At 34.5% G+C, this 16,493-nt stretch overlaps 1 protein-coding gene across 1 annotated transcript in view; it reads left to right on the plus strand.

Moving 5' to 3' along the window:
• The first annotated feature begins 9,421 nt into the window (after positions 1 to 9,421).
• Positions 9,422 to 16,493, plus strand: part of LOC136024714 (endoplasmic reticulum-Golgi intermediate compartment protein 1-like) — a 56,873-nt gene continuing 49,801 nt past the window's right edge. The window contains exon 1 of the mRNA XM_065700130.1: positions 9,422 to 9,485. Coding sequence (XP_065556202.1) covers positions 9,466 to 9,485 — 20 coding nt within the window. The 5' untranslated portion in view covers positions 9,422 to 9,465. The remainder of the gene's footprint in view (positions 9,486 to 16,493) is intronic.

The raw sequence follows: 16,493 nt of genomic DNA on the forward strand, positions 1-16,493 counted from the left end.
ATATATAAATGACAACGGGGACACAGGGAATGTTTGATTAGCAATCACCATCAACAAAGCTCAAGGGCAATCATTAGAATAATGAGGTATAGATCTGAATACGGATTGTTTTTCCTATGAACAATTTTATGTTGCATGTTCAGGAGTTGGTAAACCTGACAATCTATTTATATGCACAAACAATGGGACATCAAAGAATGTTGTATATTCGCAAGTTTTACGTAGTTAAAAACATATATGTGTATATATATATATATATATATATATATATATATATATATATATATATATATATATATATATATATATATATATATATATATATATATATATATATATATATATATATATATATATATATATATATATATATATATTCACAGGTGGGACACAGGGACACAACTACAATGGCGCGTAACTAATATGGCGCGTAACTAATATGGCGCGTAACAACTTACGCGCACGGGGGGGCTTGGGGGGCGCGAAGCGCCCCCACCCACTAGGTGTTGGGGTGGCGCGAAGCGCCACCCCAACAGCTAGTAACAATATACATAAACAAATATAATCATATTTTCATTATTTTTGTAAAGTTCTTTTGTACCCCCCCCCCCCCCAAAAAAAAAACAACAACTAAAACTTGGATAAACCCTTGGTCCCAGCGCTCTGATGTTTTAACATGCTACTTAATGGCTGATTAATTACTACTTAATGGCTTTAAGCAAAATCACAAAAAAAAACTTTTAAAAACATACCTTTTATTGTTGGCTTTTTAACAAGTTGGAATAAAATTTGGGGGTGTGTGGGGGTTGGTTGAGCCCAGCAAATCTCCAACCCTGGATACAGCCTTGGTTAAACTAACCATTCCCACCTACACAAAAATTTACCAGCCTTCCTCCATAATAGCTTATGAAAGCCAGCAATGTCTTATGAAGGATTAAATATAAGATGCTTTAGTACTTTTAAATCCTATTCTAATAAACAACCCTTGTGTTTCAGGAGTTGCTCTTAAAAAAATGGAAAAGCAATCAAACTTTAGCATAAAGAGCAAGGAATTGAGAGGGCCCCCCTTCATATATGGGATAATTTATGTTATTTTTTAGATTTAATGTTGTTCCTCACTTTCAGTTGAAAAAAAACTTGTTTTCATTTTGAAAATAATATCAGTAAATCTAGTTCAACATCCATGACAAATTCCCTCCCCTCTTGAAAAACTCTTCTGTGGAAAGTTCCTCCCATGTCAAATAAACTTCCCCTGTAAAATTCCTTCCAGATAATTTCATCCTAGCTGAAATTCCCCCCTCAATAATTCCCAGATCTCCAAGGATAAAAAAAAAGGACAAAGAACCTCCAGAGCCATTGCTGGCACATAGGGTGTCAAATTGACATTTCAGTTGCTGGGTGTTTTTCACAGCAACAAGTAGCAAGCTTGTCTCCAAACATGCTGAAAATTTCCCAAGGACAATTCTCCCAGAACATTTCCACATGCAAAATTGAGTGGGCAAAGAGAAAATAAGGTAAATAAGGAAAAAAATGTCATATAGGAATTCTGCCAAATACCCTAACGTAATGTTTCCCCTGGAAATTTCATCCCAGAAATTTCCAGTTTAGGAACTTTTTGACTATGCTGAACAAAATAGTTATCTCAAATTTTTGATTGGAGAAATTTGAGGTAAAAGGGGTTTCAGATGGGGGCTAGTTGCCCTCCAATCTTTTGCTCACTTCAAAAGGGCACTAAAACTTTTAATATCTTCTCAGAACAGGATTCTCATATAAGTTGAATCTGATGGTGTGATTTTCATCAAGATTTTTTTACTTTTAGGGGTGTGTCCTCCCTTTTTAAAAATCAGGCAAATTTTTGCAGACTTATAGCTTTGGATGGGTAAAACTAACCTAATGAAACTTATGTATTTGGAATTAGCATAAGAAGCCAGTTCTTTTGATATGAAAATTCTGTTTTTAAAGTTTTGGTTACTTTTAAGCCATGTTACTTCTTATTTACAGTTTGTTACCAAAAACTGTTTGACATCTGCACTATTTGGAACTCCCCATACTTACAAATAAACAAACAAGGGTGTCTAGCTCTAGTCTGCAGAATTACATCCAAAAACATCCTTCCTGATATATTTGCCCACCCCTTGCATCACATGGCTAGAGGATATTTGAAGAAACTTCCAAACCAAGATTGTCCCAATAGAGAAAGAAGCCACTTCTTTAGCCAGAGAATTACAAACCTATTGAACCAGCTGTTATAGGACATAGTACATGTTGAACCAACTGGGAGGTATAAGCAGCAAAATGTCAGAAAGTTAAAAAGAGAAAAAGAAAAAAGAATAAAATAAAATTGGCATTAAAAAGGTTTAAAAGAGTTCTTTGGCACTGGTGATATGTGGGTTTTATGTTCATTTGCTTCTTTTGTTCCCTACCCCTTTTTATATGTTCTCTTTTAAACCTTTTTAATGCCAATTTTATTCTATTCTTTTTTAGTTTTTACCTTCTCAACTTTCTAATATATTGCTGCTTAATATTTTTGACTAATGAATGGTTCTGTTGTTCTGATACTGTTGTTTTTGGCATTGTTTTGCCAGTTTTTTACTTGTTGTAGTTTTTTATGATTTTTTGGCTTTACAACTCCAAAATGCAAAATTGGTCCTTCAAGGCTTGTGATAGACATTTTTAAAATCGATATCTTATCTTATCTCAGTACATCACTGAGGATGTACATTTTAGTCAATTTCCAAAAGCGTTTGACTTAGTTGACCACACTATCCTAATTCGTTTACTACATGATAACTTTGAAACTGACCCACTCTAGTAAATATTGTTATATTGTTCCTTTCAGACAGATCACAAGTTGTAAAATACAAAAATACCTTCTCTAACCCCTTCCCTAGGTACTGTGGAATACCTCAAGGAACCTTATTGGGACCACTATTATTTCTTGTCATGATTAACGAAATTGGCAAGGAATTCCCCCAAAGATGGAAACATGTTGATGACTTGTCGATCCTTGAAGTATGTCATAGGAATATTAAAAGTGACCCCATTGAAATCCTAACCCATTGTTTGGATGAATCCAAGAATCTAAATATGACAGTAAATCCCACTAAATCACAGATAATGACAATCAACTTCTTGAAATCTACTCCTGCTTTTTGCGATCCGATCCCAAGCGAAATGCTAGTAAAACATGTTAAGCTTCTTGGTGTCACAATTTCTAAAGATCTTAAGTGGGAAACACTTGTATCCAACATTGTTAAACAAGCAAATGTTTCAATATCCATTTTTAAGCTACTAAACAAATTTAATTGTCCTAAGATACATTCCCTCCGTGTTTACTTATCCTTTATCAGGCTGTTATTGGAATATACATGTCTGGTCTGGCATTTGCAACTTTCAAGTGAACTTAGTGACAAAATCGAGTCAGTCTAAAAGCATTCGCTCAGGATCATTTACAAAGAAGGCAAAATTCCATACTCCTTCCTCCTTAAAGCTACACGCATTACCACCTTAAAAGAAAGGAGGGAAAAAATTTGCCTGCTTTTCGCTAAATCAGTCATTTCCAATCCCTGTACTGAGGACTTACTCCCTGATTTTCACAATCCCATTAGACTCCAACTCCCCATGTCAGCCTCCTTAGCAATCCCAACTTACTCTCAAATCCATGCTGTTACAGAAATGTTTCGCAAAAGTTTTATACCCTTTATTCTGGAACACCTTAATAATAATTTGTGATTATGTAATTGCCAAATTCCCCTTTTCCTCTATTGCCATTTTTATTGTTTTTTTTTATTTACTGCAATGTTTTTGTAATTTAATTGTTAAGTTTACTGATTTGCCCTTTATCTTTGATGATTTTGCTTTTTTAATTCCTTTTAATTTTATGTGTTTGACTTAATGTACTATTTTGATTTTTTTTTTTTTCTTAGCTTTTAGTGACATATAAAGCAAATTCGGCTCTTTAGAGATTGTGATAGTCTTTTGCAATTAAATATTATCTTATTTACGCATTTTCATAGTTCAATAATTGTTTCTGGGGGGAATTTGTTTTAAGCCCTTAATGGGGCCCCAAAAGGTAAAACCCTCCATAGTAGCCAGAAGTTTAAAAACATGTTTTTAGAAAAATTGCCATTTGAAGCTGATTCAAGAATGGTAATTATTAGTTTCCTCACTTTCAATAGTAAAATGTAATGTAAAAAAAAAACATAGGAGCTTTTAAGAACTAGAAACCCATCAAAATGATGTTATAGCATAATTGACATCAATTTGAGGGGTTTCTAGTTCTTTTTAAAAGTTCCTGTAAATTAGTTTTTGAAATAGCATTTTACTACAAACACTAAGGACAATAAAAATTATGCTGAATCAGCTACAACAGGCAATTTTTTCTCACTAACCAATTTTGTTTTTGAAACATGCTTTCACACTTTTGGGTACAATGGGATGTTTTCAACCCTTTAAAGACTCACAACAGAATTTCCCCTCAATGCAATAATTGAAATATGAAAGAACATAATAAAAGGCATCCAGAAATGTATTGGCTTTCCTCCTGCTAAATAATCAATTAAATTAATGCTGTAAACTATAAATTTACTCACCTTCATTGGGTGTATTTTATATCCTAGATTCATTTCTGAAAAGTTTGGTTCACCCAAATCTGCTACCGGTAAATTTGGATCAGTTTAAATTAGGCCTGCCTACCAACCAAGGAATAACATGAACATACCACTCAAAAGCTTTTTGAGTGGTATCTCTCAATATAATATTTACTTTACTTACAAATTTAACAATAAGCCTATATAAAAGGTTAGAAACAACAATTCTTACTTCATTGTATGCATAATAATTTGGTCAATGTTGATATTACCTGAACAATTGTTTGGGGTCATAAAACTATTGGTAATAGATGCATTTTGACTTTTGGAACATCTTTTCTCTCTTGCAAAACTACCTAAAAACTCACCATTATCGAGTTATTCCAGTCCAAATATTCTTGTATTTATACATATAGAATTGCAATCATTTCTGTTCTCATTGATCAGATATTTGAAACTGTGAATCCGTAATAGTTTCAAAACAAATTTGGGCCATATATTTGCACATTAGGGGGGTGGGGATAAAGCATAGCATATATTAAATATGTAAACTAACCATTGCTATATTTAATATATGCTATGCTGTACCCCCTTCCCCCTAATGTGCAAATATATAATAACTTCATAATGGTGAGTTTGCAGTAGATTTGCAAGAGAGAAAAGATGTTCAAAAAGTCAAAATGTATCTATTAACAATTGTTTCATGACCCAAAACAATTGTTCAGGTAAAATCAACATTGACCAATAACTCCAGTTAATACATTTCTTAAGATTCTAGACAAGCTACTTTTCAGTAATTTTGAAAGTGGTTAGGTTATGACAATGAAACTTTAAGTAATAAATCCAGGGCCAAAAATACACCCTTGGGAGGTGTTGCCAAGCTAATATTCAAACCCTCTTGTGATTTCTATGTCTTAAAAATTTGCCTACTTGACAAGTTTATACCTATTACAATTTGGACAAAAATACATTAAACCTTAATTTTCAGTTTCTTTTTCTCTTGATTTACTTTTAAAATCTAATTCCTGTTGTGTGATTAGGATTTCAACAGTCAGGTCTTTTTTTCTAATTTTAGCAAGTTTATTTGTAGATCTTTGAGACATCATAAATTAGGATTAAGCAAAGCTGTAAAGCTGAAACACTTATTGTGTACTTTGTTTACACAGAAGACCTATTTTCCAAGGTTTAACTTTTGAACATATAGACATTTGAAGGTCAACAAATGTCAGTCCTGGGAAATAGCCTATGTTAGTCTGTAGATCCATGCCTGAAGGCTCCATTTTCCTACCCATTTTCTAAGATAGCCTAGTAAAGAGCAGCTTGGCTAGACTCTTATCATGATGCCAACAGAGGTACATAAGCATTATCTAAAATAAGAGAAAAGGGTATTATCTTTGAGCGTCCAAAAAGGGCTTATGTTGAAATTATGAGTAAACTGTTTAAGCATAAATAGGTATTGAGTGGTATGTTCAGCTATTTCCTAGATCAGAAATCTAAACAGCTCTAAGTTTACCCTGCAGCTTTATAAGTAGCATGAAGCCCTTCAACTAAAGCCCTACCAGTTTATCTTTCAGCCAAAAGATTAAATAAACACTTAACAAATTTAACAAAAGATTTGTTAACTTACCTTTGATGTAGATGCCATACTTTATTGTAAACTTCACTCAACAAACTTTTCTCTGATATTTTTTAGGACGCAATAACAATCTGTCCTCAAGTTAAGACAGCAATTAGCCTTATCCTATTTCTCAAATTTTAAGCATATTTCGTTGATTTAAATAGGCTTGCACAAATCTGCCGAACTGACATGGGCAGGGTCAAAGGGTTTTTCGCCGTTCAGACAAAAACTTTTAAGGTTTTTTTCCGCCGTTAGTAGAAACTGAATTGTTAGGTAACAAATTTTTTTTGTTACTAATACAAAGAAACATAATACTTGAGCTGGAAATGACTTTGATTACTTATGCCTTTGAATACTTGTGAGTGCGACTACCTTTGGTTTTGACAGCTTATGACTGCGACTGTAACTACTTGTTACTATTGCTACGTTACACTTATACGTTATACTATTTGTTATACTTATGCTACGAGCTTACGGGAGTATTTTCTGCAGAATGTTCCTCATCAAGTTCTCACGTGGAAAATCATCCCTGCTGAAAATTTCTCCTGAAACAAATCTAGTGTATTTTCTCGATACAAATATTGTGTGTGAACAATAATTAACTGCATAGTGTACAGCAGGACTAAGGAGCCGGTGTTATCCCCAAAGGCATTTTTATCGGATCTTTCAAGTATTCTTAATAAAATGTCTATCTCAAAATTTTTGTAGTATTGGATCAACGACGCTTCTTGACTACTATGGTCTCTGTGTCGGCCGTGCAGTGCGTTGCTACAGCCGAGTTTGATATCTGGGTTTGGTATTACCAACCTGATGTCAAACCAATTGCACCTCCATATGACTGAATTGACTGCTTTACTTCTAAACTTTTGGCTTTTAAATTTCCTGCCCAATTTTTTGGTTCCACAAATTGTTACTAAACAATTTTTGTCAGCCAATAATTCTATTTTTGTCATACTAACAAAAATTGTTAACTACCAAATGGATGTCCGAAAAAACCTATATTCAAGCAACCAAAACTTGAAATTTGGCATTATTCTTGTGAATTGAATAAAAATCTACATCACTGCGGATTTAGCCTTTTTAGATATTAGTGCTTTATTTCACAAAGCAAACACACTAATAAGCTCTTTTTCTAGATATAATGTTCTCTACTACAAGTTATTTTGCTACATGTTTCTGCTACAAGCCATGCTCTCATTAGCCCTTTGAATCCTAATATTATATGTATAAAGCGTTTAACAAAAAATTCATCTCTTATATAATAAGAAGAATAGATTATTACTTGAGAAGAGATTAAGAGAACTAAGAAAATAAATGATAATTCTAACCAATCGAGGCACACTTGATAATCCAAATGCAGAAAGGATATTTTTAATAAGTAAAGTTCATAACCAAACAAAGTGCAAGCAAAGCATTGTTATTTTCTTTAAAATAGGGAAGTGAAGCATTAGTTTCTTACTCTCAGTATAAAACGTAATGAGGTAATTGTTAAGTATACCTTACATAAATGATTTTGTTTTCCTGTGCCTATAATGGAGTCACTCTGAAACAAGCTTTGAAAATTATAATTATCGATGACTTTCCTCCAAGACCTCAAAATTAAACAAATTGAGAAAAAATACAGATTTTTTGGGTAAAGAAATAGAGAAATAGACCCTGATCTAAGTAATAAGATGTATAATGATTACATGAACACCCTTGACCTATTATTTAGGAAAGCAAAACAGAAATTTATTCGAGAAAGTATCATGTCTCATGGTAAGTGCATAGCACATTCAGAAGGAAGTGCTTTAGCAGCCAATAAAAATGTCCGAACTTGAAAGTACCAACCTAAAAGCGAAAGCGCTAATACCACTGATGATATATCGGAAAAACTTGCAAAATACTTCTTACTTTAGGACAGTATAATACAAAAGGAATCTGACCACAGTTACATGACTTATGTGTTTTTCATTACCTTTGTGACTTTGAATCTGAGGTTGCAATGTATTTGAAACACCTTTATGTATGAGCTGTTGAAGCATTTACCATAAATTCACTTCAAGTTAGTCACTTATGGAATGAAGAGCAACACCACCGGTAGCAATATTATATTATTTAGAAATGTCGAATTAATTCTGCCACTAATCCATCAGCCATTTCTGTCCCTAAATATTCAGAGCCAACATTATAGCATTGTATATAGTAAAGGCCATACGACTCCAATGTTTTATTATTTATTTTTTTCTTCCGAGGTTCTTTATACGGAAGGGGTCGTCGTATAAATTTGAGAGGGGCCTTATTCTATTTGGAATCGGAAGTTATAGTGTCCTTTTTAAGAATCAGAAGTGATCAGACGGAAACTAGCCCTTCCCACACCTTTTTCTTCAAATACATCCAATAAAAATGTTGAGATAGCCATTTCGTTAAAATATCATATAAAAAAAACTCTGGGGTCGACAAAACCCACAGGGCCCATGGTCAGGTGCCCTGGGGGCATATATATTTCTTTTAGAAAGGATGCTCGTATAAACTTCAGAGAAGACTCTTTTCATTAGAAATTAAAAGTTCTAGTTTACTTTTTAAGTCAAAAGAGATCAGAAGATATTTAATCCCCCTATAGCATTTTCCCCAAAACTCATCCGATAAAAATTTTGAGATAAGCATTTTGTTAAAAAATAGTTCAAACATCAGACAATAAAACTCCCGGGAGGACAAAGCACCCCCAGGGCTTGGAATAAACGTTGTAAGTTATGCCGGGGGGCATAGGTGGTTCTTATATAAGGGATACTCGTATAAACTTCAGAGAGGGCTTATTTAATTGGAACTCAAAAGTTTCTAGTTGACTTTGAAGTCAAAAGATATAAGAATTCAGCTAGCCTTCCCAAGCCCTTCTTCTCCAAATACATATGATAAAAACTTTGAGGTAGCCATTTTGTTGAAAATAGTTCAGACATTAGATAATAAGAACTTTAGGGTTGACAAAACCCCCAAGGGCCTCGGGGCAGTGTTTTAAGTTATGCCCTGTGTATATTTGGTTCTTATAAGAAGGATGCTCATATAAATTTATTTTATACTCATTTGATTGAAAATTGAAAGTTCTAGTTCACTTTCAAGAATCAAAAGGGATCAGAGAGCAACTGCCCTCCACGTTTCATTTTTATTTGAAAATACTAGTTTCTTTATTTAATGACCAATATATTTCGGTATTTCTTATTTACCGGCAACAGTGCATTTTCAGCAGAGAATTTAAATTTTTCTAAGTTTTCAAGCAGAGAGATGAAATTTGACGTTAAAAGGTAAGTGCACGCTATTCCAAAAGTATTTATTAAAAAAAAATTTTATGGGCTTATTACTATTACTTATAAAGTCAGGTTTGCAGATTAGTGTCTCTACAGAAAGGGACTTACTAAAATAAAAAGGGGTATTTTTAATTTGCCAATTGTATGCTTAAAGTTGTGCTATAAGCCTAGAAGTGGGGCTGTTAAAAAAGAAACATGGCTACATGTTTATAAATTAGGGGGTAAGTATGGTGGAGCTACAGTTAAAATATGTTAACTACAGTTAGGCCTACTCTGCATCTAGGCTATCATGTAGTAGGCTATCCTAAGAATTGTTATTGGTAAATGTTTAGTTTTGTCAAAAGCTGTTTAAAGTGCATATAACAAGATTCTGATGATTGCCTATTGTTTCTTTTTCATTATTAGAGAAGCACATCCATTTTGTAGCTTTCTAAAATACCTGTCCAATGAGACTAAAAACACAAAAAGTGGGCTTGTTAACAGCTGACATTACCTATAGAGCAAAGCTTATTAGTCCATGAGCCCTCTAGGCAGCAGGGCAAGGTCTGTATTCTATATCGGCTATATTCAACAAAGAGTGATAAAATTGAAATAGAACCTCAAACAAGGTTTATTAAAGAAATATAGAATGCAGGCCTTCCCCTCTGCCTGCAGGGCTCACAGACCAATATGCTTTGCCTTAAAGGTAATGTTACCTGTAAGCAAGCCCACTTTATGCATTTTTGGTTTGCCCCATGGAGGAGAAGGGTCAACCAGAAATGCATGTGTTCCTAGAATTAGAATTTCTAAGTACTATAGTATAGAAACTATGCTGCTTTGCAGCATAAATTCCAGTTTTGACAGCTTGCAATGAAACTAAACATTTAGGCAACCTTGTTTTTTTCAACAAATTTCCTTCTTAATAGCCCCTAATATAGGCTTATACCAGGAAATATATTAAGAACACAATTCTTACATCATAATATACACAGTAATTGTAGTTAATTCATTTTGCCTGCAATTTTGCTATACTTCTCCCCCCTCCTCTCCCTGTCTATTGTGCAATTATATACCAATGTCTAAATTATATATTTCCAATGTGTTGAAGAGGGAAACCAGAAATCTTGGAAAACACAGTGGAGAGATATTACAGGATGAAACTGAATGGGACTAATGTTACAATAGCAAACAAGAAGAGATGACAGGAACACTTGTATTTGCAGGTTTATCTTTATAATAATTGCCATTAAGTAAAGAACAGCAAAATAGATAACTCTGCCACCAAGTCTAGTTTTAGGTTCCAACCTTGTCACAGGTGCCATATGAGCTCTTGCTTAGTTGATGCATGCCTCCAAAAGAGTTAGGGATTTACCTTGATTTGTTGAGCCAGTTTATTTTCATAATTTGATTTTAATTTTTACTGTTATGTATAACAGGAGCAGATCCAGGATTTTCCTTAGGGAGGGGGCACATAATAGGCTGTTTCTGTAAACTTGTGAACAAAAAAAATATTCACAATTAAAAGAGAACGTCAACAATTCTGTGTTGTAGGTAGCTAGCAGAAATAGTCATAAATTTGATCTAAAATCTGGTGAGGGTTTAAGTTCTGCTGAAATTAAAATGGTATAGAAATATTGATACAAAAATAGTAAGTTATAAAAACCATCCTGCCATAAAAAAAATAATAAGCTGTTCACCTTCTATAAAAAAAATATATGACATTCAATATTTTCTGCAAAATAAGTGACTTGAGCTTTTTATTATAAAAAAAAAAATCTAATTGGTATTGTAGCATCTTTTATGGTCATTCACTCTTGTTGACAATTTGTATAGGTCAAAGTTAGGTGACCATTTACCATGTCACCTAACTTTATGGCATTGCTTAGTAACAATGATAGTGATGATAAAGAGTGGAAAATGAGGATAAAGATACAATTTGTATATTTGTAAAAAATATATTAGACATTAGATACTAGTTCTTTTAGAGGGTAAAAAGTAACAAGTAACAATGATACTTAGTAACAATGATAGTGATAAAGAGTGGAAAATGAGGATAAAGATACAATTTGTATATTTGTAAAAAATATATTAGACATTAGATACTAGTTCTTTTAGAGGGTAAAAAAAAAAAAACAGAACAAAGAAATAGAAATGTATAGGAGACATTTCAAATGAGGGTTTTAAGTATAGGCAATAAAACATCAACTAATCCATGTTTCTTTTTAAAAATAGTGTTTAATAAATGGTGTCAACTTTGACAAAATCTCGAAAATTTATTAGTTATAAATTTTATTAAATTTATTAAAATTTTACTTTTCATAACAATGAAGTGCATCTTTCTGCTTTTTAAAGTTCTATATATTTTGCTTAAATTACTGAATTAACAATTTCATAAGAAAAAGTCTCTGTTACTGTTCTACTCCCATCATATCTATTTATTAAATGGTTGATGTCTACCTCAATATTTTGGTGAACATTTATAATGGCCAGTACTGTCAGTCTAGTCCTGTCAGTTTAGAGCTCTTTGTTAGTATTTCCTCTTCTATTCATCCTAAAATATTCAAAAAAGACCAAATTCATCAAAAAAATAAGAACTCTATTAAAGATACATGTAGGTATGTGCTTCAAACTAAGTATATGAGTTGAAATACAAATAATTATGTGTTTACTATCTTTGTATTTGATAGGTATAGATTGGTGATTTAAATTCTCTGGGTTTCAAGCTGTTAAGATTTCTAATTATTATTGTTTTTTTTTTTTAATCTTGATATTTTCAGATTTTCAATTCAAACACTTAAATCTTGATGTGTCTGTTGAGCACAAAAATACAAATTTGAAATTTGACTCAGATTTAGCATTAAGTAAGAGAATTGTCCTCTAAAAATTTTGATTCATAAACAACTAATCATGGAAATGTGGTTGAATGGCATGTGCCAAAACAAGTATAAAAATCCTCAGTGGTATATATAGCAGTTTAGACAATTTTATGGACAAACATATTCAATTCCTTTACAAAACATAAATATATTTTGTGACTGGTTGGCATTGAGAAGATGAGAAATTCTGAGGTAATATTGCAGTTGTATTATGTGTCTGTGGTTAACCCAAGTTTTGTGAATTTCCCCTTTTTATCTTTTTTTTTTTTTAATGTTTGAGAAGAATCAATGCCATTCCACTGATCCAGACTGAGAATTCAAAGACCAATCTATAGCAGCTAGATAAAAAAAAAATGAATAAACACATAATTATTTGCCTTTTATTATAAACATTTTTTCGACAATCTATTCCTCTTAAATGATTGCTGCAACCTTTGAAGGAGTATTTTGCCTCATATACTTAGTTTTAAGTATATACTTACATAAACCTTTATTAAAGTTTAAAGAGTATGAGCTTTATTTTAATGTTTTAGGATGAACATGGGTGATTTGTCATACTATGTAGAGCTTTCATTAGATGAAAATAGGCAGTAAAGTGGCCACCATTTGCTTACCAAAATCCAAAATTTAAATTTTAATAATTTTTGTACTTTTCCTTCATTTACTTCCTATTATACAAATCCCTTAAAAAACATCAATGTTGTGAAAACCACCCTGCTTCACAAAAAAAGCAAACCCAAAAAACCAAAATAAACAGCCAAAAAAAGTATTGATATTCTTTGCCTCAGTGCTATAGCAAGACTCGAAAACTAATTTTTGACAGTAAACATAATTAAATATTTTGCTTTTCAGCCCTGTTGTGACAGCATAATCCTGAAATATCATTTCGACAGCCTAAAGAAGATAGGATTTTAAATTTCCCTCCTTGGTATTACAAAATGAAGATTTTTGCCTCTCAGTTGGTTTTTGTGGTAAAACAGACACAAAACCCTTGATAAACCTAAATTTAATTGTATACTTTTTGGCAGTAAATACTTGTGTGGCAGACTTTACAAAGTAACTAAAACCTTATTTCAAGCTTGTTTGCAAAAAGAAACAGTCTTAATAATTAAAAACTTAATAAAAACTAAACAATTCAAAATCAATTACAAAAAAATAACTTTCATCCCAAACAAGAGTAAGTGGACCCAACCACATGTCCACCACTACATTGGGGGAAGGGGGCACTACAGTATAATCCATCTGATGCTAGTATATCTCAATTCAGCTCTAAGTAATAAAGTTTTGAAGATTTATCAAGATGTCTCAAGATTAAAAACTAAAGGTCCAGTTAATACATGCTAAATCTCTACATACAGCTTTATAATCAATAAATGAGCAATGCTTATAAGTAGTTTGTTCACTGTAATATCTTTGGTTTAGTTTAATGGTTAATGGAAACCCAAGCAAGCACCTACAACAAGAACATATATAAGCAAGCAATAATATAAGCAAGCAAGCACCTACAACAAGAACATATATAAGCAAGCAAATAATTATAAGCACGGGCATGGACGTTAATAAGCAGAGCTTCAAGCACGGCAAGTCAATATTCTGCATCCTCCTTCTTTTGTTGATAACATCAAAGGTTGAGCCTGGTGGGTGGCTTCGTAATTCGCCCAGAACGCGTGGTGCTGCGTAGCAGCTGTCTTGGTCGTTGGGTTAGGTGTGAAGGGGATCGTGAAGGAGACTCTGCAGTGGCAGTATCTGCTAGTGGTGTAGCAAATCTTTCGGCGGGTGTAGTTATAGCACGAGGTGGCGTTGGGAAATTTGTGGGACTTGACGGGATGCTATGTGGATGTACAATTCCTATTTGGGCTTGAGGAGATATGTGGGATTGATCTCCAGGTATGCTGGGTTCCGGGGATGTTGCTTCAAACTGCGGCTTGGTGGACATACTTTGGTTTCCCTCTCTGATCTGTCGCCTGTTCTGTCTGTAGACCTTTCCATTCTCTGTTTGAAGAATGTAGGATCATGGCGCATATTCGTATTTTTCCAGTATCAGTGCTTTCTGCCACCTAGCATTGTGGTTGAGCTTCACCCACACAGTCTGATCCTTGAGCAGTGGTTTTAGGTCCCTTGAGTGTCTATTATACGACTCCGTTTGTAGTTTCTGTTGTCTTTCTCTGGCTTGTTGGAAAGATGAGGGTGGGATGACCTTGGAATTTAAGTGTCTGGGAAGAACGGGTAAAACGGATCTGAGTTGTCAGCTCATCAGCAACTGTGCTGGTGAGGCTAGCCCATCGACTGGTGTGTTACGGTACTCCAGCATGGCTAAGTACGGATCGGACTGGTGTTCTACGGCTTTGGACATGATCCTTTTTGCCGTCTGTACCGTTTTTCGCTAAATCCATTTGACTGTGGATAGTTTGGGCTTGACGTTTTGTGGTCAATGCTCCATTTGTCAATAAAATCTCTGAATTCCTTCGACGAAAACTGAGTCCCGTTGTCTGACGTCAGTGTTTTCGGGATTCCGTGTCTGGTGAAGTGGGCTTTCAGTTTGGTGATCACTTGCTGTGATGTGCTAGTTGTTAGCTTATCGACTTCTATGAACCTGCTGTAATAGTCAGCAGTGACTAAATACTGAACTCCCATGAATTCGAAAATATCCGTTCCAACATGTTCATATGGATGTGTGGGGATTTGAGATGTCATCATACTCTCTTTGACTTGGTTTTGTGCCATAGTACAACAAGTACTGCAGCTGCCAATCATGTTCTCAATATCTTTTGTAATGTTTGGCCAGAACACTACCATCCTGGCTCGTTCTTTGGTTTTGACCATTCCTAGATGGGAAGCATGTAGTTGGTTTAAAATGTCATTCTGCAGTGTTTCTGGGATTATGATTCTGTCGCCCTTCAGAATCACGCCATCGATGTATGTTAGTTCATCTCTGTGATTCCAAAACTTGAGTATTGCAGTGTTGCATTCATGGCGATGATCGGGCCATCCCTCAGTGATGGTCTTGACCAGCACTTGTAGGTTTTGGTCAATCCTTGTTTGCTCTATGATTTGTTGGATTGTGTTGTCGCGAATTGGGACAGATCTGAGAAAGCTGAGTACTGCAAATTCGGAGTCATGCTGTGTGTCTGGATCTGTTTTGGGCAAGTGTAATCTAGAAAGGGCATCTGCAACCGGAATCTCGGAGCCTGGGCGATATATGACTTGTATGTCATAGTTCTGAACTGCTATCATCATTCTTTGAAGTCGTAGTGGAGCCTTGGATATGGGCTTCTTAAGTATTGACTAAAGAGGCTTGTGGTTGGTGGTTATAGTGGTTGTTCTACCGTATGTGTATTGGCGGAAGTATTTGCAAGCGTATGTTATGGCTAGCATGTCTTTCTCAATTTGCGAATACCATTTTTCTGCTCCGCTGAGGGACCGGGATCCAAAGGCAACTGTTTTGTTGTCGACGACTAGTTGGGCCCCTAGCCCATGTTGAGAGGCGTCCACTATGACTTCTACATTTCTGCTCTTATGGTCAAAGTATGAGAGGTTTTTGTAGATTGAGGCTTGGATTTGCTTCCTTGCATTCTCATGCTAGGTTGTCCAGTTGTAAGTTTTGGATTTAGACAGTTCACGGAGAGGGTGGTTTAGAGTGGAGAGGTTTGGGATGTATCTTGCTAAATAATTGTACATGCCTAGGAACACCTGTAACTGTTCGTATGATTCTGGTGCTGGCATGTTCGCAATTGCCTTTGTCTTCTCTGGATCTGCTTTGATCCCTTCAGTGGTCAGCAAGTGCCCGAAGTATGGAATGCTTAGAGCATCAAAAATACATTTATCTCGGTTGAACCTTACTCCCTTTTCTCTGGCTCGCTGTAATACCAGCCTCAACTTAGCATCATGATCTTCTGTATTTGCTGCTGTTCCAGCAATGTCATCTATTATGAGTCCAATGTCGAGTCCTTCGAAGACTTCCTCCATCTTCCGTTGGAACTCGTCCTGTGCTGATTTGACTCCAAATGGGTATCGCTTCCAGCGATATCTACCAAATGTAGTGCTAAAGGTGGTTAGGAGGGATGACTCCTCATCTAGTTCCATGGACCAGTATCCTTGTCTTGCGTCCAATTTAAAAAATGTATTAGATCCTGAACATTTTGCTGCTACA

Source organism: Artemia franciscana, chromosome 3 (genome assembly GCF_032884065.1).
Source record: "Artemia franciscana chromosome 3, ASM3288406v1, whole genome shotgun sequence".
In the NCBI taxonomy this organism is placed as follows: domain Eukaryota; kingdom Metazoa; phylum Arthropoda; class Branchiopoda; order Anostraca; family Artemiidae; genus Artemia; species Artemia franciscana.